Source organism: Pyrgilauda ruficollis, unplaced genomic scaffold (genome assembly GCF_017590135.1).
Source record: "Pyrgilauda ruficollis isolate IOZ18807 unplaced genomic scaffold, ASM1759013v1 scaffold8, whole genome shotgun sequence".
Lineage (NCBI taxonomy): Eukaryota > Metazoa > Chordata > Aves > Passeriformes > Passeridae > Pyrgilauda > Pyrgilauda ruficollis.
Window position 1 is genome coordinate 6,057,876 of NW_024529932.1, and position 20,955 is coordinate 6,078,830.

At 36.5% G+C, this 20,955-nt stretch overlaps 1 protein-coding gene across 3 annotated transcripts in view; it reads left to right on the plus strand.

Annotated features, from left to right (window-relative positions):
• XPO4 (exportin 4) overlaps positions 1 to 20,955 on the plus strand; it is a 79,099-nt gene that overhangs the window by 34,861 nt on the left and 23,283 nt on the right. For 2 of the 3 annotated variants that reach the window (XM_041487259.1, XM_041487261.1), the window contains exons 5-10: positions 1,756 to 1,872; positions 2,655 to 2,808; positions 11,959 to 12,071; positions 14,483 to 14,640; positions 14,901 to 15,075; positions 19,135 to 19,311. In XM_041487259.1, coding sequence (XP_041343193.1) covers positions 1,756 to 1,872; positions 2,655 to 2,808; positions 11,959 to 12,071; positions 14,483 to 14,640; positions 14,901 to 15,075; positions 19,135 to 19,311 — 894 coding nt within the window. The remainder of the gene's footprint in view (positions 1 to 1,755; positions 1,873 to 2,654; positions 2,809 to 11,958; positions 12,072 to 14,482; positions 14,641 to 14,900; positions 15,076 to 19,134; positions 19,312 to 20,955) is intronic. The other variant, XM_041487260.1, reaches the window with a different exon arrangement.

The window sequence follows — 20,955 nt, forward strand, 5'->3', positions numbered from 1 at the left end:
AATTTGAATTGTGAAATGTTTGAGCTAATTAGAAATACTTCTAGTATGTAAGTGACAAAGTTGCACTTTCACTGGGATAGTTGAAATTGTGGTGTTGGTTTTCATTGGCTAAATGCTTTTTTAGTCATATGTGATGTTTGACGGAGCTGACTGTAAATGAGAAATAGTCCAGTTGAAATAAATAATTTCTTTTAAATGGGAAGGCTTTTACTTAGCAACGGATCAGCTATATGCTGGTCTGCTGTGCTTATGTAGCTTTATTGCATAGTGGAAGAGAAAACCTGTGTATTATCACAAAGCCACTATGTTTGATCTGCCTGGAACTTATTTAGCAAGTAAGAATGTTAATTTAGTGTTTACTGACTAAGATAACTAGTTGTCTGGGGGGGTCAAGGTACTGACTTCAGAGGCATTTCTGAACAAAGATGTTGCAGTTGGTGGGTGGATGGCACTGGTCTCAGCTGTTGTATGAGCTTGCATAAATAGTATCATCTCCACTTTAATCTTTCGGGTGTTCAGAGGTAGTGTGCATATTTCTGTTTAACCCCTGGACACTTGCTGGCATGCATGACCCTTTAACAATTCCTATCCCTCTGTCCATCCCTGGCACCTTGGCTCCAAACAGTCTGGGAGGATTGCCAGTAATTTTGGAGCTTTTTGTAAAGAACATCTCTTTAACAAAAAGTCTTTGCATTTCAGCAGTATACACTTTCTATTGTGCTTGTTACAGCAGTGTACGGCACAAGTCTGAAGTACTACTTGCATTTCCACTGTGCAGTACTTGTTCCCCTTTGTTATGCAAGGATCAGTTAAAAGATATTAAAACTGTTGATGATGGTTTCTGGACTTTGGCATCAAGAAAAAAAGCTTTATATATATATATTTCAGAAAACAGCAACAATGGCTGGAGCCATGTGTTTCATACAGAAAGCTGGCTTTTAAGTAATTTTTTAGATAAACATTTCATTTGCCTTATCTTAAATTTTGAGAATGAAAATATACTTAAAACATTTAGTCTTCGTGAATCTGTCTCTCTAAAATTAGCATGCCTTTTTCTCACCAATTTTTATATCATTTCAGAGACATAATTTTAATAGAGTAGTTTTAGGGGTTATTTCTGAGGCTTGTCGATGTGGTGCTTTGGAGGGAGGTATCCAAGATCTTTCAAGTATCGAAGCTTTCAGTGAATTCCTCTCCTATTGTTTTTTATGGAGAGAGAGGGAAAAGATGTAGTAGACAGTGTTATTGCAGGTGTTGTTTTTGACAAACTTGTATCACTTTTGGTGCTATAAAGTTAATCATTATCAAATACCAACATGGTAAGTGTAGCAAATGCAAAGAAGGGCCAAAACAAACTCCAGAGGGACCTGAACTCTTACATCACTAGAAATAAGTGGACAGTGAATCTTCCCTGAAACTAATACCTGTAAAGGTCTGTGCACAGGGAGACAAAGTAAATGGCAAAGCTGGGAAAATGTTTGCAATAAGTTGGTTTTGTTTGTAATGATGATCACACAGATGCCAGCTTTTATATTGCTCAAATACTTTAATTTCTGTTTTAAGGATGGAGCCCTGATGATTCCAGAAATGGTTCATCCAGGGATCTATTTTCCTGAAAGTTTGACTAGTTTGTGTTGGAAGAAACTGAAGTAGTAGTTGTATTAAAATGCTAATAGAAAAATGAAAGACACTGTAGGTGCTGTTGTGTTATTGGACATCTTTTAGTTATGTTATTCCCCCTTATGTTTTTTATAGCAAACTTTGGCCTGTTCCATTCTAACGGCGTTGTTGAGCGAGTTCTCAAGTTCAAGTAAAACCAGCAACATTGGACTAAGCATGGAGTTCCATGGTAACTGTAAACGTATATTTCAGGTAAACTAGTTCTGTATTGATATATGCTACCTCTCTTTCTAAAATTTAAACATGTGGAAGCAAAAATACTTTGTTGTGCCAGGTGCAGTCAGGTACACTGTGTGCCTAAAAGCATTTAATAGGGCAAATACCGCAAATAATGCAGATACTGGCTGCTTCAGGAAAATTGATAATGTATTTTTTAAATACTTGTATCAAAAAGGTGCAACCCCTTTATGCCCATTTTATGAATGTAGAGCTACAGATCTTTATGCCATTGGACTCTTTAATTCCTTGGCTACCAATTACAAACAAAACGAATACTCTGTGGAACAATGATAGTCTTAAATATAGCTTTGGTTTAAAGCCAAGGAGAGCTATGTATGTATTTAAAAATATTATTGCAGATGGTGTAGTCTGGTTGTCTCAGATGTATTGTTTGGCCAGTCAGAAATGTTTATGTGAAGGCATTGCTTTAAACTGACTGTTGTGGAACAACTTACCATCTTTTTTTCATGCCAAAGACCAACTCTTTTCTCCACCACTTATTAAAAACATATTGGTTTTTTATCTTTTAACGACTAGTATTTATGTGAGGATTTTTTTCATAGTTTTTGCAAATGTAATAAATTAATTTTGATGAAAGGGGGGATTCTCACTGGCAATTTCAGAATATTTCCTGTATTTGAATGAAAGTATGGCAAAACTGGAAATTTTTATTCTCTTTGGAAAAGTACTTCTTGTTGATGAACATTTCATTAATGACTGAGATACTGAATGTCTTGTGTTCGTCCTGATTGTAGGAGGATGATCTGCGGCAGATCTTCATGCTCACAGTAGAGGTACTTCAGGAATTCAGCAGACGTGAAAACCTCAATGCTCAGATGTCTTCAGTGTTTCAGCGTTATCTTGCACTAGCCAATCAGGTCTTAAGCTGGAACTTCCTTCCTCCAAATTATATCCTTTTCATGTCAGGCCCTTTGTTTCCCTTGACTTGGGTCACTTCTTGGATGAGGAGTAAAGTCTTTGCAAGGAGAGTAAAACATAGAACTTAAAAGCTTTGTGTTTAGTCCTTGATTTATGTTCTCTTCTGTTAGTGCTTTTTGTCTCCACCATGCTTGCTAAGAGATGCTTACATACAGAAGCTGCTGTTGGTCTTCATTAAAGTTTAAAAGTATTTTACATAGAAGAGAGAGTGTACAGAGCACCCTCCTTTTATAGGTTTATGGTCTGTCTGGTTGGTGCAGGGAACAGGAAATGCTGCTTCAGTGTAGAACCACATGGTGAAGAGTTTAAGCCCTGTTCAATTTTTATGCAGAGATCTGATCTGTCCTACTTTTCTCCCTTAGAGAAGAGGTAGGGGCAGGCCAATGCCCCATCATGCAGGAATATGGACGTTCATGCAGGTGAACCAACTCCCTATAAAAGAACATGGTATATATTAGAATATGGAATATCTTCAGCATGAAAAAAAGTGTTTGGTAGCTGAGAAAAGAAAGCCAACTTCATTTTACACAGGTGCCGTTGCTTCCATTTTGATATTTTTGTGATATCTGCTGTTCATTAGTCCAGAGAAAGGTGGAGCTGGAAAGTAGAGAAGGAAATGGGAATAAGAAAGAGAAAGGCTCTTAACGAAGGAAAGAAAAAAAAATATAAAAATGTTCAGTCCAAAAAATGGGCTAGACAAATACTGTAGAAATATTCAATCACCCTCTGTATTTAATAGAGGTTTCAGACAGCATGTGTAGTAAATAATTTTAACACCTGTTTTAATAGCCAGACTACCTTTAAGAAGCTCAGCAGACTTTTAAGCTGGTTTATAAACTTTTTTTCTTAAAACTTCTGAAATTGCTACCAAGTTATACATACTGCAGGAATCTTGATGTTGCTCTCAAATCCACTGTGAAGGATTTTATTTGCTTTCCTGGTGTGGCAGTTAGAAGGTGATACCTGTGTGGTTTTGTTTTCTTTTAGTCTGTTCATTATGCAGCAGGCAGCAAAAGTAAATTTATTGGAAACTGGATATTCCTTCGTTCACATCTGTAAAGCAGAATGCCAGTTTTATTGGCTTTAAGAACAGTTCATGGATTAAAAGTAAATATCCCACTTCTATTCATCCCTGAAGTGATTTGGCAGGGGTTCAGAGAGGAATTTAGCCTATAAAATGGAGACTGTAGTCAAATTATTGCACCTTATAAAAGTCTTTGGGAGTGGATTTGGGATTTCAAATAGAAAGGAAATGCGTTTTTACAGTGCAGTGGTGGTTCCTTCTGTATTTTAGTCTGGCTCTGCTCAGACTTCCAATCTAGTCCTAAATACAGAATCATAGAATGATGAGGGGTTGGAAGGGATCTTAAATATTACCCATTTCCAACCTCACTGCCATGGGCAGAGACACCTTCCACTAGATCAGGCTGCTCAGATCCCCATCCAACCTGGCCTTGAACACTGCCAGGGTTGGGGCATCCACAGCTTCAACCTGTTCCAGTGCCTCACCATCCTCACAGGAAGGAATTTCTTTCTGCTATCTAACCTGAATTTCCTCTCAGTCTGTGCCCATTACTCCTTGTCCTATCACTGCAGTTCCTGAGAAGGAATCCCTCTCCAGCTTCCCTGTAGGCCCCCTTCAGGCACTGGAAGGTTGTTACAAGATCTCCACACAACTTTTTCTTCTGCAGGCTCAACAGCCCCAACTTTCTCAGCCTGTCTTCACAGGGCAGATGCTCCAGTCTCCTGTCAACTACGTGGCCTCCTCTGGACTTACTCCATCAATTCCATATCCTTCTTATTCTGGGGGACACCAGAACTGTAGCCAGTACTCCAGGTGGGGTCTCAGAGAAAAAGAGTAGAGGGAGAAATCTCCTCCTTCAACCTTTTGATGCAGCCCAGGATGCAGTTGTCTGAGCACATTGTTGACTTATGTTGAGTTTTTCATCAACCATCACCCCTAGCTCCTTCTCTGCAGTGCTGCTCTTAACTTCTAACCCCTTGGTGTGTCTGGGATCTTGGTATGGTTCAAAAGTGAAGGCTGTACTTCATCATGAGCTCTTTGTCCTTGGCTAAGGTTTGCACTGGTGGAGCCAGATAAAGAGACAGGCACATGCAACATGTGGAGCCTTGGAATTCCAGCTTTCCTTTATACATTTATATAATACTAAGTGATTTAAGTGCTAGTAAATAAATATTACTAGAAATACCAAAGCAAGCCATACTACTGTTAAGATTAATCATCTTTTCTGCTATTTGGCCTACTTTAGATACTACAGCTCTTAAACAAGTTCTGGCTGTTTCTGGAGATCGGATGGACCTAAGTGCATCCTCTTAATGGATCAATTTCAAATATTTTTGTAATTTCTGATCCACCTGGTACCATCTTTTTGTTTTCTACTATTGGATGCTTCATTTTGCTGAAAGAATTACAGCACCAGCTTGGGTCATCTTTATTTATATATCAATATGTGTTCACAGAAGTTGGAACATCTTCAGTCATCCTTGAGAAAAGTTGGTATTAGCTGCCAAAGATTCACTGACTCTTGGGGTTTACAGTGCCATGTTGATTGTATTGTGGCATAAATCTCTTTTCCTTAAGATGACCTCTTTAACTGTTGATTGTTAGCTCATGGGCAGTGAAACTTAGCTTGGCTGTAGTTTCTAAATAGATAGCACATTACATAAGAAAGTAAGAATTGTGGTGTTGTTTAATTGGTTGGAGTCCTTTTGGTGTCCTCTTTCCAAATCTTGACAGTACATATACTGAAGCAATGGGCATGAATTTAATACCTGAAGCATGGAGTAAAATGATCCATTGTATTCTCAGGTATATATTTTTTCCTTAGTTGGTATTTCCCCTGGCATGACAGTATTGATTCTCAGTATTCCCTGCAGCATCACAGTAATCTGCAGAACATTTATGTAATATTTACAAGATTCTTGTATCCAAAAAAGGGAAATAGCATAAACTGTATGGTGGCCCTTGTGAAGTGGCACCTTATTCAAATCTCCAGGTTGTTACAATTGAATCAACACGTACCACTTCTCAAGAGTTCTGTGCTGTTGTAGGACAGCTTTATAAATGTTGCATTGTTAAGTGCAGTTTTGGACAGTGTTGCCACCGCTGTAAGAAAAGTTGTGGTAATTGCCTGTTGCTACCATGAAAGATGCATTCTGGAATACTCACCTCATTGGAACAACAAAGGCAGAAACTCTACCTAATTTCAAGTTGGAATTCAGTATTTTTAAATTATCTAGGGAGGTAGTGCCTGCAGTAGGAAGGACAAGGCACAGTGACTTAGGAGGCCTCCATTCAGTCATGTCCAGTTTCTCCTATTTCATTTTCCAGCCATCATCTATTGTTATTTTTATCTGCCACCTTGAGATATTAGTTTACCCGGTGTTTGTGGAGGCTTCAGAGATAGTATCTTGTGGCATGTTGGCTTCTGCACAGTTTCTTTTTTCAGTACTGCTGCAGTATTGTTAAATATTATTTACTTATATGGAACTAGTTATGACTGCATCTTTTCTTAAATGAATTTTCAACTAATTAAGGAAGTACAGATGATCAGTACTAAAAAGTACCACCCTCTCATTTACAAAAGTTTCTTCAAGAATCTGCTTTTTAGTACATTGTGAGTACCCAAAGTCTTCAGTTAAGAAGCTGAGTGTTGTTGGGCTTTAATACACCTTGGCATGGACATCCTGTGAAGTCAGGATGTAATTATAATTTCTGTCCAGAAATTTTCTTTCCAGAGATATTTCTCTTGTTGACTTTAGGATTTTTCTGTTCCTGGCAGCCATATTCTAATGGACTTTGGCTGAGTGTCCTCAAATGTAAAAGTTCTTGAACAGAACATAAGAATTGTGTGCAGCTGTCTCCCATCTACAGAGAGGTGTCTATTATCTGTCATTAGGAGCTGTCATAAAAGTACTTATCCCTTATTCTTTAATGTATGGATTGTAGTACATGAATAAAGAGATACTTGAGCTTTAGTTCTAGTTTTGGATTTAGTGCCTGTGTTTGCTTTGAGGCAAGCTGGCAAGTTTTCAAGTGATTGTATAGTGGATTTAAAATGCAGGTTATGCAGACCTAGTGGTTTGCACTCTACTAATATACATCACATCATTGCTGGTGCCATGGAAGTTGTATGAACTGACTGAAGCTTTTGTCTGATCTGAATATTTTTGTGTTCATTGGCCACACAGTTATTATCTCTGTTTTGAAAATGTCTTTTAAACTTCAAGCCAGAATGAGACACCTGTCTGGGAGGTTCTGTGAACCATATAGTTCTGCAGACTTCTAAGATTTGAACTCAGTCCAACCCAGATTTGTAGCATCTGTTGTGCATAATGGAAGTGCATGAAAATGACACAGAAAACTCAAGGTTGATTTTGAGGAATGGTTCAAGTTAGCATTGCTGCTGAAAAGGCATCCTGCCTTATCGCCTCCCATGAACATGATGCTGAGCAGGGAACCACCTGGCTATAAATGTGGTGGGGTTTTGTTAGCAGGTTTTGGGCCCAGGTTTGATTTGGTGCACAGCTACAGAAATTATTCTGCCTGCACCAAGAAGTGACAACATTGATTTCTTCAGCACCATGGCTGCTTTCCATAGGTCTTGTGTTTTTTAGCAGCCTGGAATTATCCTGAATTTACTGCAGCAGTCTGTTCTTATCTGAAAAATGAAGTGTAGGGGCACTATCCTGTGTGTTTTTTAGGATACAGAGCAAAATTCAATGTAACTGAAACAGCTGTATTTAAGAAAGCTGCATTTTACTTTTATTAGACTTTTATCACCTACAGCTTCTAGGTGAAAACTGACCTGGCTTTGAAATCCCTGATAGTTAGAAATTATTTCTAGGACACTGTGTTTTCTTGTCAATCCTTTCTAGCAACTTTTTAAGACAACATTATGCAAACCCGAGAAGATTGGAAGATCTTCTGAATTCTGTCATAATTGCACTAAACATATTTGTATTGATGTTGAACTTTTTAACAGTCTTTCATTATTTCAGTTTTCCTGAATGAATTCAGTAATCAGTTCACAATATAATATCAGAAAAGAGACCAGCAATTACCCTTTTTGGGAAGGGGAGCTGATATTGTGCTTTCTTGCCCCAGTGGTTTTTAAGTTTCCAGTTTTGCAGCAATGGTTACGGCACCCTGGATGGCAGCTGGTGTGTGGTGGAAAGGTGTGACTCCTGAGCCACATCTGTGTGGCAGCCACATGTGCACAGGTGCTTTATGTGCCAGTTAGGCTGGAAGTGATCAGCTTGCATATCATAAGCTGCACAACTATAGCAGCAGAATGTACCAAGAACTGTAGAATCCACATGGGTGGTCATGAGCCTTGGAACTGGCATGGCTGTGGAATCAGCCAGGTTTAAAATTAGCTTGGGTGTTCCTGCACTTCCTACTCCTGTTCCTGCAATCTGAGTCCAGTGTCTCCAACACAAAGTATTGTTTCATTCTCGTGACTGTTAAGAATACTTGTGTTTAATATTTAAGCATATGCTCCTTGTCCTTGTTGCTGGATGTATTTGCTGAGAGTGTAAAGAATGGAAAGGTCTGTGAAGGATTTCTCCATAGGGGGCAGCAAGCCTCTGCAGCAGTTTTAGGCAGTTGCTCCTTAGACTTAGCCCATGTGCTTGGCTCACTAGCTAGAAAGCCAGAGGAGGTCTTAAAAATCCAGATAAAATCAGTATTTTACCTAACATTGGAGGGCAGGTACCTTTCTAATTATTTTTTATCAGTTTTTATTTTTAAAATGCAAGTCTATGACTGGCAAGAAAGGTCCAGAAATATTTCAAACAACAAAAGTAAAGTGATTAAAATTACTTCTAAGAAAGATATTCAGAACTTAACATTCCAGGAGTTTTCCATCCATTTCTGAGATGTTTCACTTCTGTGCACAAACTTACGAATGGGGTTCTAGTAGAAGAAATCTCAGCTTTGTTTTTTGAGTTCCAAACTTACTGTTTTGTGGAACAACAAGTCTTGCCTCTCTTAGGAAAAAGATTGTGGGATTCATTCTCAGATACTGGAATTTGTTGAAGTACTGAAGTAAATACTATAATACCTCATGACTACCTTAGGATATGAAATATTTTAATATTCGTCTTCACCTATCAGTCCCTTCCTGGGACAGATGCTGGTCAGTGACAGGGAAACTACACATTTGTTGTTTTTGGTTTTTTTCCCCATTGTTTTCATGTTCCTCCGAGAAGCACATAAAACCTCAAACTTTTTTTTCCCTTAATTAGTTTTAAAATAAAAAATTTATAACTTTGAAAAAAACTACTCTTATTTCTCCAAATCATGAAACAAAGCCAAGCATAGACCTAATGTCTACATGCATAAATTGAGTCAAAAGAAAATCTATTTTAACTTTATGATCTTCTAGTCTTCCTCTCTAGGCAGTAATAGCCAGCATATGGACCTTATCATACATTAAGGCATCTAATTATGTTCTTATGATTTTTAGTAGAGTTCAGTTCACATCACTGAATAATTTGATTCATGCAGAAGCTTCAAGTCTCTGAAGGAATCGGTGTCCTAAGCCTTGCAAAATGAGTGAAACATTGACATGCTTCTGGTAGCTGTTTGTTAGGCTGGATTTCCATATAATTCAAAGTGAATTTTATTAGAAGTTTATCATTCCTCAGTAGACCTGGGAATGTTAGAAACATTTGTATTATTACCAGAAGTGGTTTACAATTGTTTTTCATTCTGGAAACAAAAAAAAACCTCTCCAGAGTGTCAAAGTAGACTAATCTATGCTTATCATTTATCTGTGTTGTAAGTCTAAATCATAAGCTTGAGTGCTTAGAAAAAAAAATGTTTTGCTCATTCTGTACTTTTTGTTTCATTGTGAGTCTTGACAAGTAATTTAATTTTGGATGATGAAGAGTGCATTTGTCCTGTGTACACCCATGTACGAGGTGATTTTGTGCCATTTTTTTCAGGTTTGGCATAACTAGACTGCTGTTACTAAGACCAAACTGTAGCACAGAGTAAGCTGGAGTACTTTGTGACAGTAAGCGTCTCCACAGCCAGTTTCTGCTAATGCTTGCGCACATGTAGTACATGCTGGAAAATGGCTGCAGGATCTCCGAGATAGATGGAGCCATAATTTGTAATGTTCAGTGAACAGATATTTTACCCACAAATCTCCTATTGTCAGATATGTCATCAGTCTGTTAGCATGAGAAACAAGACTAAAATAACAAGATAAGGCCTCTAAACAGTGAGTCTTGTTAAAATAGTGACAACAAACTAGTACTTCTTTCATTCCATGTGAAAAGCATTTTGTAGCTGATCCCCTCTGTAGACTCAACCTAGCAAAGAGTAAATTTTTCACAGGTTGATAATGTGTTTATAATTGCCTTCTGATAAAACATCCAAGCCAATATCTCATTGGGGAGTCACAGCAAAAGACATTCTTGTCAGCAAGCAATTTTAAAATACCATTTTGACTAAGACATTGGAAATAGAGAGGAATAAAGGCATAGCCTTATTTGCCAGATAAAATTAGTTTTAATTTAGAATATTATTCTTCATAAAGGGTGCTTGCCTGTGATAATTTCATGCACATATAATTTATTTTTTTTTAGTGGGTAGAACCAAAGCACATTTGATCACTTAACTACATCAGTGTTTCAGATGGAAGTAAAGTAGAAAATTCTGTAACAGGTAGTTTTTCCCCATCTGAAATAATGCAGATCTGGTTAGTTCAACATGCATTGATGATCTTGAAAATTGTGAAACTGCTTTTATTTTGCAGTGTGAAATGTGAAAACCCCTGATTGTTCTTATGCAGTATAACATGCTGATAGCACCAGTGAAGGTTTGGTTGGTGCTCTACTGTGGAAAAAGTCCCTTTCTTTGGAATGTGGTTTTTCACAGTGTGGTTAGAAATTTTGTTTTGTGGCAGAACTCAGAAGACAAGTATAAATGAACTGAAATTGTGCATCCTGCTTTGTGACACAATTTTTCATATTCAACTACTTGCTTGCTTTAAATATTATTCCCCTTAAACAAAACCCATCAAAGGTTAAAGGATTTACTGTTTTTAATTATACCATTGTAAAATTTATTTCATTCTAGACATAGAAGTAGTTTCTTATACACGTTTTATAGTACCGAATTGCTTACTCTACAAAAGGTAATGCTGTTCATCATCAGTAAGTAAATTATGTGCAGCTGAACATGCTGTTACTTACTCTGACGGTTGGGTTAGAAAGGGATCAAAGAGGATAATGTAGGGTTTAAGAAAGACAAATAAAACATTAGTAAAACTGCTTTAACTTAGCAACTACTACTTGAAATGGATGGTGTCACAAAGAGAAGTACTTCCAAAATTTTTTGATTAAAACTGTTGTGTGATCAGACTGACAAAGAATTGAACCTGTTTGTTTAAATGTTTTTGCTCATGTTTCTGTTTTTTCTGTAGTAGACTATTTGCAGAATTTCGTAAATTAAGCTATGCCAAAATACATTGTCAGAGCTGAAATGGGTGCAGCAAAATTGTGTCTTTACAGCGTGCACATTTTTCATGAGCGTCTCTTACTAACATGTTGAATACGACAATGCCTTGTGCTGGCTTGTGCTTTAGTTCTTCTCAGTGTGATTAGAAAATGTAGATTAATGCAGGACTAACATATCTGCATTCTGTGACACATATCTGGCTATTTAGAAAAATAGGATTTAGATTTCAATGAGCTATCTTTAGCTATGGTAAGACCTTTTTAAAAGCTGCCAGGAAAATTTTTTAGAAAATGATTTCCTATTTTGCATAAATTTTAACACCTGTTAATTGCGGTTGCTTTTTTCCCTTCTCGCAGTGTCACATTAGACACCCTGGTTATCAAAGTGATCGTATCGCTATGGTATGTCTCATAATTATGATCAAACTGTTATCTAACATTCCTGGAGCATTCTTTTTTTCAATACTTAATACCTTTTATTCCTTGGCCTCATGCATGAATTATGCTGTGTATGTGAAGAGGCTTAAAGTTTGTTTCCATTACATTCTTTCTGAATGGATCCTGTTGTATCTAGGATTTTTTTAAAGCCAAGTAGGAATGTTATTGTTGACCTTGACACCAGATAACTGGGCAGACATTATATAGCTATGTTTGAATCCTCACAAAATGTGATGCTAAAGCCAACAGAATCCTGGCGCGAGACCCTCCTGGACAGCAGAGTTATGGAGCTTTTCTTTACAGTAAGTTTCTTTCTTCAACTTTCATAGTCCAGACCACAGGGAAAGCAGCTCCTTCCTGTTCTAAAACAGTGTTGTCGGACTCTCCCTTTTGCATCAGGTAGGACTGATTCTGTTCACTTCAGCTTGCTTATCTAAGCAAACAGAAGTATTGTCTTTTTCTAGGGTACTGAATTTGTATTTTGCTTATTAGTTGCTTTAAATCGACGACCACTAGCAGTAGAAAAAAGTTTATAGTTATCTCAACTTTTATACCTTTAATACTTCTGGATATGTATGCGTTAGACAAAAGCAAGCACGATGAGCAATAGTGCAGTACTGAATCTTTCAGATAAGGTGCAATGACTCTCAGAAAATATCAAGTGAGCAGCGTGTGGTTGCTGATTTTAAAGCATTTGCTCAAAAGAACAGCTGAAAATAAGTAATGTAGTTTTCTAGCTACTTTCAGCATACAGATTTCTGCATCTCTTTCCTCAGCACAAGGGAAATCCACAAAAGTTAAAACAGAGTAAGTTAGAAGGAATAAGGAAGAGGTAGTGTTGGGAGAGGGGAATGTAGTACTCAATTTCTGTAACTTAAAAGCCCCACAATGTTAAAAATTGATAGAATTGTGTTGTTTTGTTTTTACAACTGTTGGGAGAAGTTTGTAATCATCGCTCAGCTAGGACTTACTGCTGCAGCAACATATATTGGCTTATAAATTAATTTGCTATGCAATTTGACTTAGGTTACATCTCTTGGGATCTGAGAATTCAGCATTCTCAGGCTTTTTTTTCATTTTTGCAAAGCAGAGAAATGTGCTCAAAACGTGGACAAAATTGTTATAAGACAATGTAAATGTAACTCTCCGGTGCTGCTTGACAGTATGTGTTTGGATACATGTCCTTACTTGATAGGATTTTTGATAAATTTAATTTTTTTTTTTTCTGCAAGTTTATCCAGAAGTTTTGAAAAGGTGAAAAAAATCACTGGCGGAACTCTCAGCAGCTACACACAATCTGAACAGCTGTCTAGACTATCCAGACAGTTGCTACTGTCAGCTGTGAACCTCCACATGCAAATAACTTTTTGGCTTACATGTTAACCCTTCTTCTATGTTTAATAGTATGAAATTGTCAGAGTTGCATATTTGTTTTCTTGATTGGTTTACAATTACTTATTTGTGACTAAAAAAATACTTTTAATAATTTGCAGATTTGTTTTAATACATTTGCATTTTACTTAATAGTAGCCAAGGCTTGCCTGTATTTTATTATTTTTGAATGAATGCTAGCCAGGGCAGTATGCTGTCAGTTCTGGTTTTAGATTCCTGATTTGCAGTGGTTGAGGCTTGCAGCAGTAGTTTGGTGTTTGAGGTAATGTAAGTAAATTGTCGTAATTTTTATTCATTTATCTGATCTGAGAAACTTTAATAACCTTGCAAAAGTTGGCAGGATTGCTGTGTTAGAGCAAGAGCCTTCATTTCTAATCTCAGCCTCATGTGGGACGTGTATTAGGAGGGGTATTTCTGTTGCAGGGTTTATTTCTCCTGCTAGTTTGATCTTTCAGGGATTAACTGTGCAGCTAATCCATCTAGTTATGAGTTGGGTGAACTTGCAACTATAACACCACAGAAAAGTGGTTAGTGTTTTAACTGTACTTTTTGGTATAATATTGCTGAAATAATTCAGCTAAATTTCACTTCTGTGTGAAAAAACTACTTTATATTCTTTTGATTATTTATTCAATAAATCTTCTGGGAAAAAATAGGCATGACCCTAAAAAAATTCTTTAAATCTGTACTTGACTGATTAAAATATGTGAGAATATGTTTACTGAAGTAGTAAGATTCAAATCTAGAAAGTCTCAACAACAGAAATAATGACATAACAGTTTGCACAAATGCAGGAAGATTACTGATGGCCTTGTATAATATAAGGGTGTTGCCAAGGAAGTGATGCATTCATTTTTGTATATGTCTTCAGTGTTTACCTCTGCTAAAGAAGCATCTATATAATCTTGATTGAACTTGTTGACTAACTTTAGCAAGACTCTGTAGCCTAGGCATAGTTAGCATAATAGAGATGACTGTCATTATTGCTGTTTTTAGAAGGAGCAGCATGTCTGGCTGACTGGCATCTGTTTCGCTCTTTAAGACATAACATTCGATAGACAGTTCAATTTTCAACATGTAGGTGAGCCTTAACTAAATGTTAGTTTCAGTGAGTTAATTCAAGGCTTGAGATTGTGTGAGCTGAGTCACGATCTTGGTGTTTACCATGGTTTAGGGAGTTGCAGAAACCCTTGTATTTCAGACTGAGTGGAAGTTATAGTAAGCTTTTTTTATGGTGTGCGCTCTTTTGGATTGAGAGCCATGTGACTGTTGTAAGAACACGCTGTTTTCATGTATTATTAACTACCTCACTTCCTGAAAGGTACATCGAAAAATCAGAGAAGATACAGATATGGCCCAAGATTCATTACAGTGCCTGGCACAGCTGGCGTCTTTGCACGGGCCAGTCTTTCCTGATGAAGGTTCTCAAGTTGATTACCTGGCACACTTCATTGAGGGATTACTGAATACTATCAATGGGTATGTATGCCTGCTCTCTAAATTTAGATGGCATCTTTTAATCTTTAGTTTGGACTGTAGCATATCTGTTTGGAGAAGTGGTATGGCTTGCCTATTTCTGGATGTAATTTGTGCTTACTGTTGGATTGCTTAAATTGAGAAAGGGCAGATTAAAGTAGGTGGTGCTTATTATGAAGTAGATTTATTTAAAATGTATCAACAAAACCAATTCCCTTTTAACAATTTTCTTAATGGCAAAAAACTGCTATTTCTATCTATAGAATTGAAATAGAAGACTCTGAAGCAGTGGGAATTTCCAGTATTATCAGCAATCTGATAACTGTATTTCCTCGCAATATTTTAACGGCCATTCCAAATGAACTTTTCTCTTCATTTGTTAACTGCCTCGCACACCTCACCTGTTCTTTTGGAAGAAGTGCTGCCTTGGAAGAAGTGGTAAGTAGCTGCTCTCAAAAAATGGGTAGCCTTTTTCACTTCTATTTGTGATAAACATAAGTGACATGAGAATTTGTCACTTATGAGAATTTGGCTATTTTGTTAATAACTGTTATCAGTTCATTGGTTTTGTCCTAGATAGTTCTGAGATCACATATGAGAGGATTTTCTTTTTATTTCACGCAATGTAATGAACATAAATACACACTGTGTGCATCTTTCAGACTTCATTTTGATTTAAAGTGCATCTTAATTTTTTAAGTGAACAGATTAATTTAAAATATTCAAGTCTGAAAGTATTGCTGACTTGCTGTTGTAGATAAGGAACAAGCTGCAGTCCTGAAAGTTTAAATGACTACATGAACATATGGACAGACTGAAACTTAACTGCTGTCTAGAGTTCTGAGTAAGGAATTTCTTTTTTAAGTGAGTGTAGCCATTAAGATCTGTTGTTAACATCAAACATCTAAGCTGTTCAGATCATACCTTCATTGCTGACACAGTTCAAATGGTATTTGTGCATACAAATCTAGCACAGGAATTAAGGGGATTTTTTTCTTTCAAACTTTGGTTGTAATATTAAAGAGCAGTTGGCATAGCCCAAGTGTTCTGCACCTAAAAGTTGCATTAAAAATAAAAACTACCAAGGACACATAGTTTAAGGAAAATAACATCAGAATTAAGGTGAATAATCTTGCACTTCAGCTGTTTACGTGCAGTGGCTATAGATTTAAAATAAGACTATCAAGATACTAACCAAGAGTTCCCCACTGTCATGAGAAGGGATGATTTTCTTTGTTTTGACAGTTTGGTGTAGTGACAGTGAGTTTGAAAATTGTTGTAGAAGTATTTACTTACAAAGCTGATGGATGTGTTTCTTTACCAGAGAGCGTAAGTATATTAATAAGCATTCATTGCAGAACATTAGATCATGTCTTTGCTGCAAGGTTAAAATGTATTATATTTGGCCCAGTGCTCACTTAAACTTTTCATTTTTTTCATGTCATATTCAGAAAATCTGTGTTTAAATTTAGAATCTAAAATAAAGCTCCTTTGCAAACTTCACTGGTCAAAATTTGTGTGCTTTTGACATTTTCTAGTAGAATATTGAATACTTATTCCAGTGTTGACCAGTGCTTTAGAAATGCTCCTGAAGCCTTTATAAGATTCATCAAAACCATAGACAGCTATCATTTATATGCAAGGGAACTGAAGGGATATTGTTTCCTCAGTTAGCACCTTGTTACTTGAGAACTAGAATATGCAATCATATTTAATGAAAATAATACTCAACATGATGTCATTTAAAACAATCTCTCAGCAAGAGCTTACACTAGCTTGTACCACTGTCTGGTGCAATAATACCATGTGCTGTGCCTAGGGAAGTACTACTTTGCATCCCTGAAAGCAGTCTTTTGGCTTAGGCATATCCTGGCCATGGCTAATGTGTTCCCCAATTCTTTTAGAATGCATGCAGTGATACTCTCCGTGAGCTCATGTGCTGTTAAGAGATTTCTGACAGATGAAATACTGTGCATGTTGGGCTCAGTAGAATCCTCAGATAATATTCCTGCAGCTTTTCAGAAATATGAAATGCAGCAGAATGCAAGCAGGTGTACTTCTTAAACTTTGCTGATTAGTAGAACTGTTTTCCCCATATTTCTGCTATGTGATATTCCAGCAGAACATATCATGTGAACATGGAAGAAACCCCATCAAGCACAAGGAATATATTTAGCTGAAGACCTGCTATGAAAACTGTCAAAATATGGAGATCCTAAATCAAAATCTGCAAACCACTTCAAAGCATCTAATACTGATTTTCAACCATGGGGAAAACCCCACAATCCAAGCATCATGTTTGAATGCTGTTTCACATTAACCTGCTAGTTTGAGCTGGGGAGATCGGCTGAAGGAAGTTGAAACATTTGCCTGAACCAGCTACCGTTGTGGAGGAGGGCAGTAAGCTTCAGCAGTGCTGAGGGTTAGTTTATGGGGCAAGGTGGACCAATAAGCCCTTCCTTTAATGGCACTGAGTGTGAGAGAGGATGCTCATCCACAGCTATGCTCTGCCTTGTTCAATACTTAATGCTTATGCAGAAGTAGAATCAAATAGTCCACTTGAATTAGTGAAGAGTATGAACAGGATGTTGGATAAAATGTCCAATAAAAATGACATCAAATGCTTCTTTTTCTCAAAACAAATATTAATGTACTGTTCCTGTTTCATGATATTTTTTCAAATATCATGTGGCAGCAGAGATCATTCTGAATTTGGTCCCCTCTGCTGTACTTCCAATTCTTTGCAGCTTGTTGCTGCTTGACAAACTTTCAAAGTGTAACTTCTTCAAAGGGTCAGCAAACTAGGAAGAAGGAAGGACTGAATTTCTTTTTGTTTCATGGAGAGGAAATTAAGAGGAATTGAGCATCTTTGCTTTACATTTACTGGGTTTCTCTTGCTTCTCCTGAAGATCTGAGTTTTGATCCATCAGAAGTATTCAGCTCCCAGTCTACAGCATGGCACTTTGCCCAGCGGTAGATAGGCTGAAATAAGAATTGGGATGTTTTAGTAAGGTTTCTTTGGGGCCAGATTGATTCAGTATGGATAAAATCTTTCTACTGTTTGGTCATTTATTTTATAGAGGCACTTATTAGTCCTAGATTTCTTGTGAGACTATCTCTAAGTGTTGAAATAATTTTTCTTCATGGCATTAAATTTTTATTACCTTTCCAAATAAATTAATTGGCTATATTTGAGAGTATATTATTCTTCATAAAAACATGTATATTTGTTTATACTCTCAGTTATTAAAAATTAAATGTCATATATGTAAGTTATAGATGTAAATATATTACATACATGTCAAAATACTTCAGGGCTGAATGACTGTCAGTAAATTCATGTATCTAGCTAAGTTTTAAAAAGACATGTTTTTCTGTCCTTCCTAAATTTATGACTTACATTAGTGTTGAGTACAATTTTGCCTCTCTCCTTGTCACCTTCAGGTTTTGTTTTCACAATTGCGTCAGTATGTCCCATATTTTAACTCCTGGAAATATGACAACTTTGCAGTTACAAAAGGATGCTGTGAAGCTATCTTGGAATGCTTCCAATTTGATATCAGTTTTTTCCCTTAATCAGTCATCCAGCTAGTGTTTTCTTTTCCTTTCCTGTTCATCCAGCCATGTTTGTATCTTCACTGGAAGTCAGGAATTCTTGTGTCTGGAGCATAACTAAGACTAATATCTCTTTATTTCATAATTGAACCATTTTATTAACCTTTGCTGTCTCAGGGTAACTTCTGTGAGCCATCTTGTTAAAACTTAAGACGACAACATCTTAGTAGGATGTTTATCTGTACAGTCATGCTGAAGTTTTTTTGAAGTTGGATGTATTTACAAACATTCAATTTTTGCGTCAAAACAAAAAGTCAAGAGTTACATTAAAAATACTTTTAAAAAGAAATGGCCACTTGGCTTTTTGGATTCTTTCATTTGCCTGCAGCTCTGGACTTTATTTTTGAGAGAAGTTATTTCCTTTGACAACTTGTGTACTATGTAGAAGCACATGAATAATTACAAAGAAGAAGCATCAATTGAAATGCACTAAGAATTTAAAGCTGCAGGCTTATTATCTTCTAATTCTTTGGCTTTTGGCTTGTTCATAGAATGAGAAGTTGAGATTCATCATCAAAACTAGCTACCTGTAATAAGGTTTCTTGAACACTTGTAATCTTGCAGTGATAATGTCTGGAATCATTGTTTTTTCTCTCTCTTTATTTCAGAGATAGTGGAATACCTATAAATCTATATGAAACATCAGATGAAGAGAAATAGCTAAACACATTGGCAGGTTTTTAAAGCCTAGCAGGCATGAAAGCTGCAGTGACCTTTTTGAGGCATTGCTTCAATTCATTCTGATATTTTCTTAGCTATCCTTAGATCCTATTTTTTGTTTGTTTCAGCAGTCTGTAAAATAATAATAAATATAAGTATGTTCCTCTGGTTTAGTTTAGTAATAAGATGATTTTTTTAAAATTTTTTTTCCATCTCTTACAGCTTGACAAAGATGACATGGTATATATGGAGGCATATGATAAGTTACTGGAATCTTGGCTTACTTTGGTCCAAGATGACAAACATTTCCATAAAGGTTTCTTTACCCAACATGCTGTTCAAGTCTTTAATTCCTACATTCAGTGCCATCTAGCTGCTCCTGATGGCACAAGGAATTTGGTAAGCCTTCATTGTAGTAGTTTTGGATGATAACATACAGTAACTGGCCCATGTCTTTTGGTGTCTGTATATTATGTAGCTCAAGGCAGCTGGTATAGAATTGCCTTTTATGACTTTGGAAATGAAAAAAAATGCTGAACTTGTTACTCCGTTGTGATTTCTCAGTCCACTGCTCTCATTCTGGAGGGAAACTAAAGGAATGTAAAGTTGGAAATCACTTTAAAAAAAAAAAGTAAACCTGTAACTCAAATCAATGTGTATCTTGTTCTTTCCACGGACACAGTGACTAAACTTTTGACCTTCCTTCTGGATTAGAATGTTAGTTAAAATTCTCAGTGAAATTGGGAGCCTTTTTTATGATTGTTGCCTCCCATGCACTTCTTTCAAAATATAGCTGACATGCATAAATATCTGAAAAAATGTAGACTGACTGTGCTCAAAGTAGAAGAAACTTGGAATATTATGTGGTCTTTTTGGATAAAATAAATTCCCAGTTGGGTTTTTGAACAGTTGACTGTCTAAAGAAAATTTACAAGTACATCAAGTATCTGTTGAATCATTGAAAAAGAAAGATGATTTGTCTATTTGCCAGGAATCTGGATCTTACTAAAATAGATTCTTATACAGACAGTTGGATGTGGATGTTGGATGAATTAGTTATTGCACAAATTCAATTCAATAACCGTATAAAGTCTCTCTTTAATTTGATGCTGTGCAAAGCTCTCAGAGATACCTCATTCTGAAAAGCACTATGTAAAACATAATTCTGCTATCTCAATATGTAACAGATGGTAATAACAGTGCCAAAACTGAGAGAAATATTTCACAAGAGAGCTTTGAATTCATATCAGGCGGTCTTGACATAACTTGTATACACAGGTTGATTCATGTCATTCTGTGAGATAAGTCATTTATCCCATGGGTAACCTTTAAAAGCCACAGCTGGCATTTTAGAATGCTTCTTGTTCTATATCAAAGCGGTAACAGGAACTTTCAGTCTCTGCTTTGAGAGCAGAGGCTCACCCTTCAATAAACAGCTGCAACTTTGAAGTTGCCAAAAGAGAATGATTTGCTGGGTTACATAAAGAAAAGATGAATTAAAAGAACTTTGCATAAGGAGTTGTGTGTGGATTCAGTTTTCCAGGGCCTCTATAGAAACAAAGCAGGCTGATGGCTTTCTCCGCCTCCTGTATTTTATTTTGTTACTTGCATAAATTTTATGATTAATAGATAAGAAAGAAACACTTTTAATATTTATGCTTGGTTTCTGCATATCATGCTTCATCTCTTCAAGGAGTAAGATCTGATTATAATTTAAATAGTTTTATAGTGCAACCAAGATAAGCTTTGAGAAATTGAACAGTGCAGCTCCTGCATCAGCAAAAAATAAAACTGAGATCATCAAGATTATTAGTCTGCTGTTTTCTGAGTTGGTAGCATTTACTTTTGATGTAGTTCTTTTAAATTTAGTAGTACTTTTTAAACTACTATTTCCCCTCAAACAGTAGGTTAAGGAAAAACTTTAATGAAAGGGCTAACATTCATTTCATCATGAAAAATACTGCCTATTACGTGATTCATGTAAGATCTCAGACAACTGAGAACTATGAAATGTTAGCAAATTAACTGAGTGTGGCATTTTGA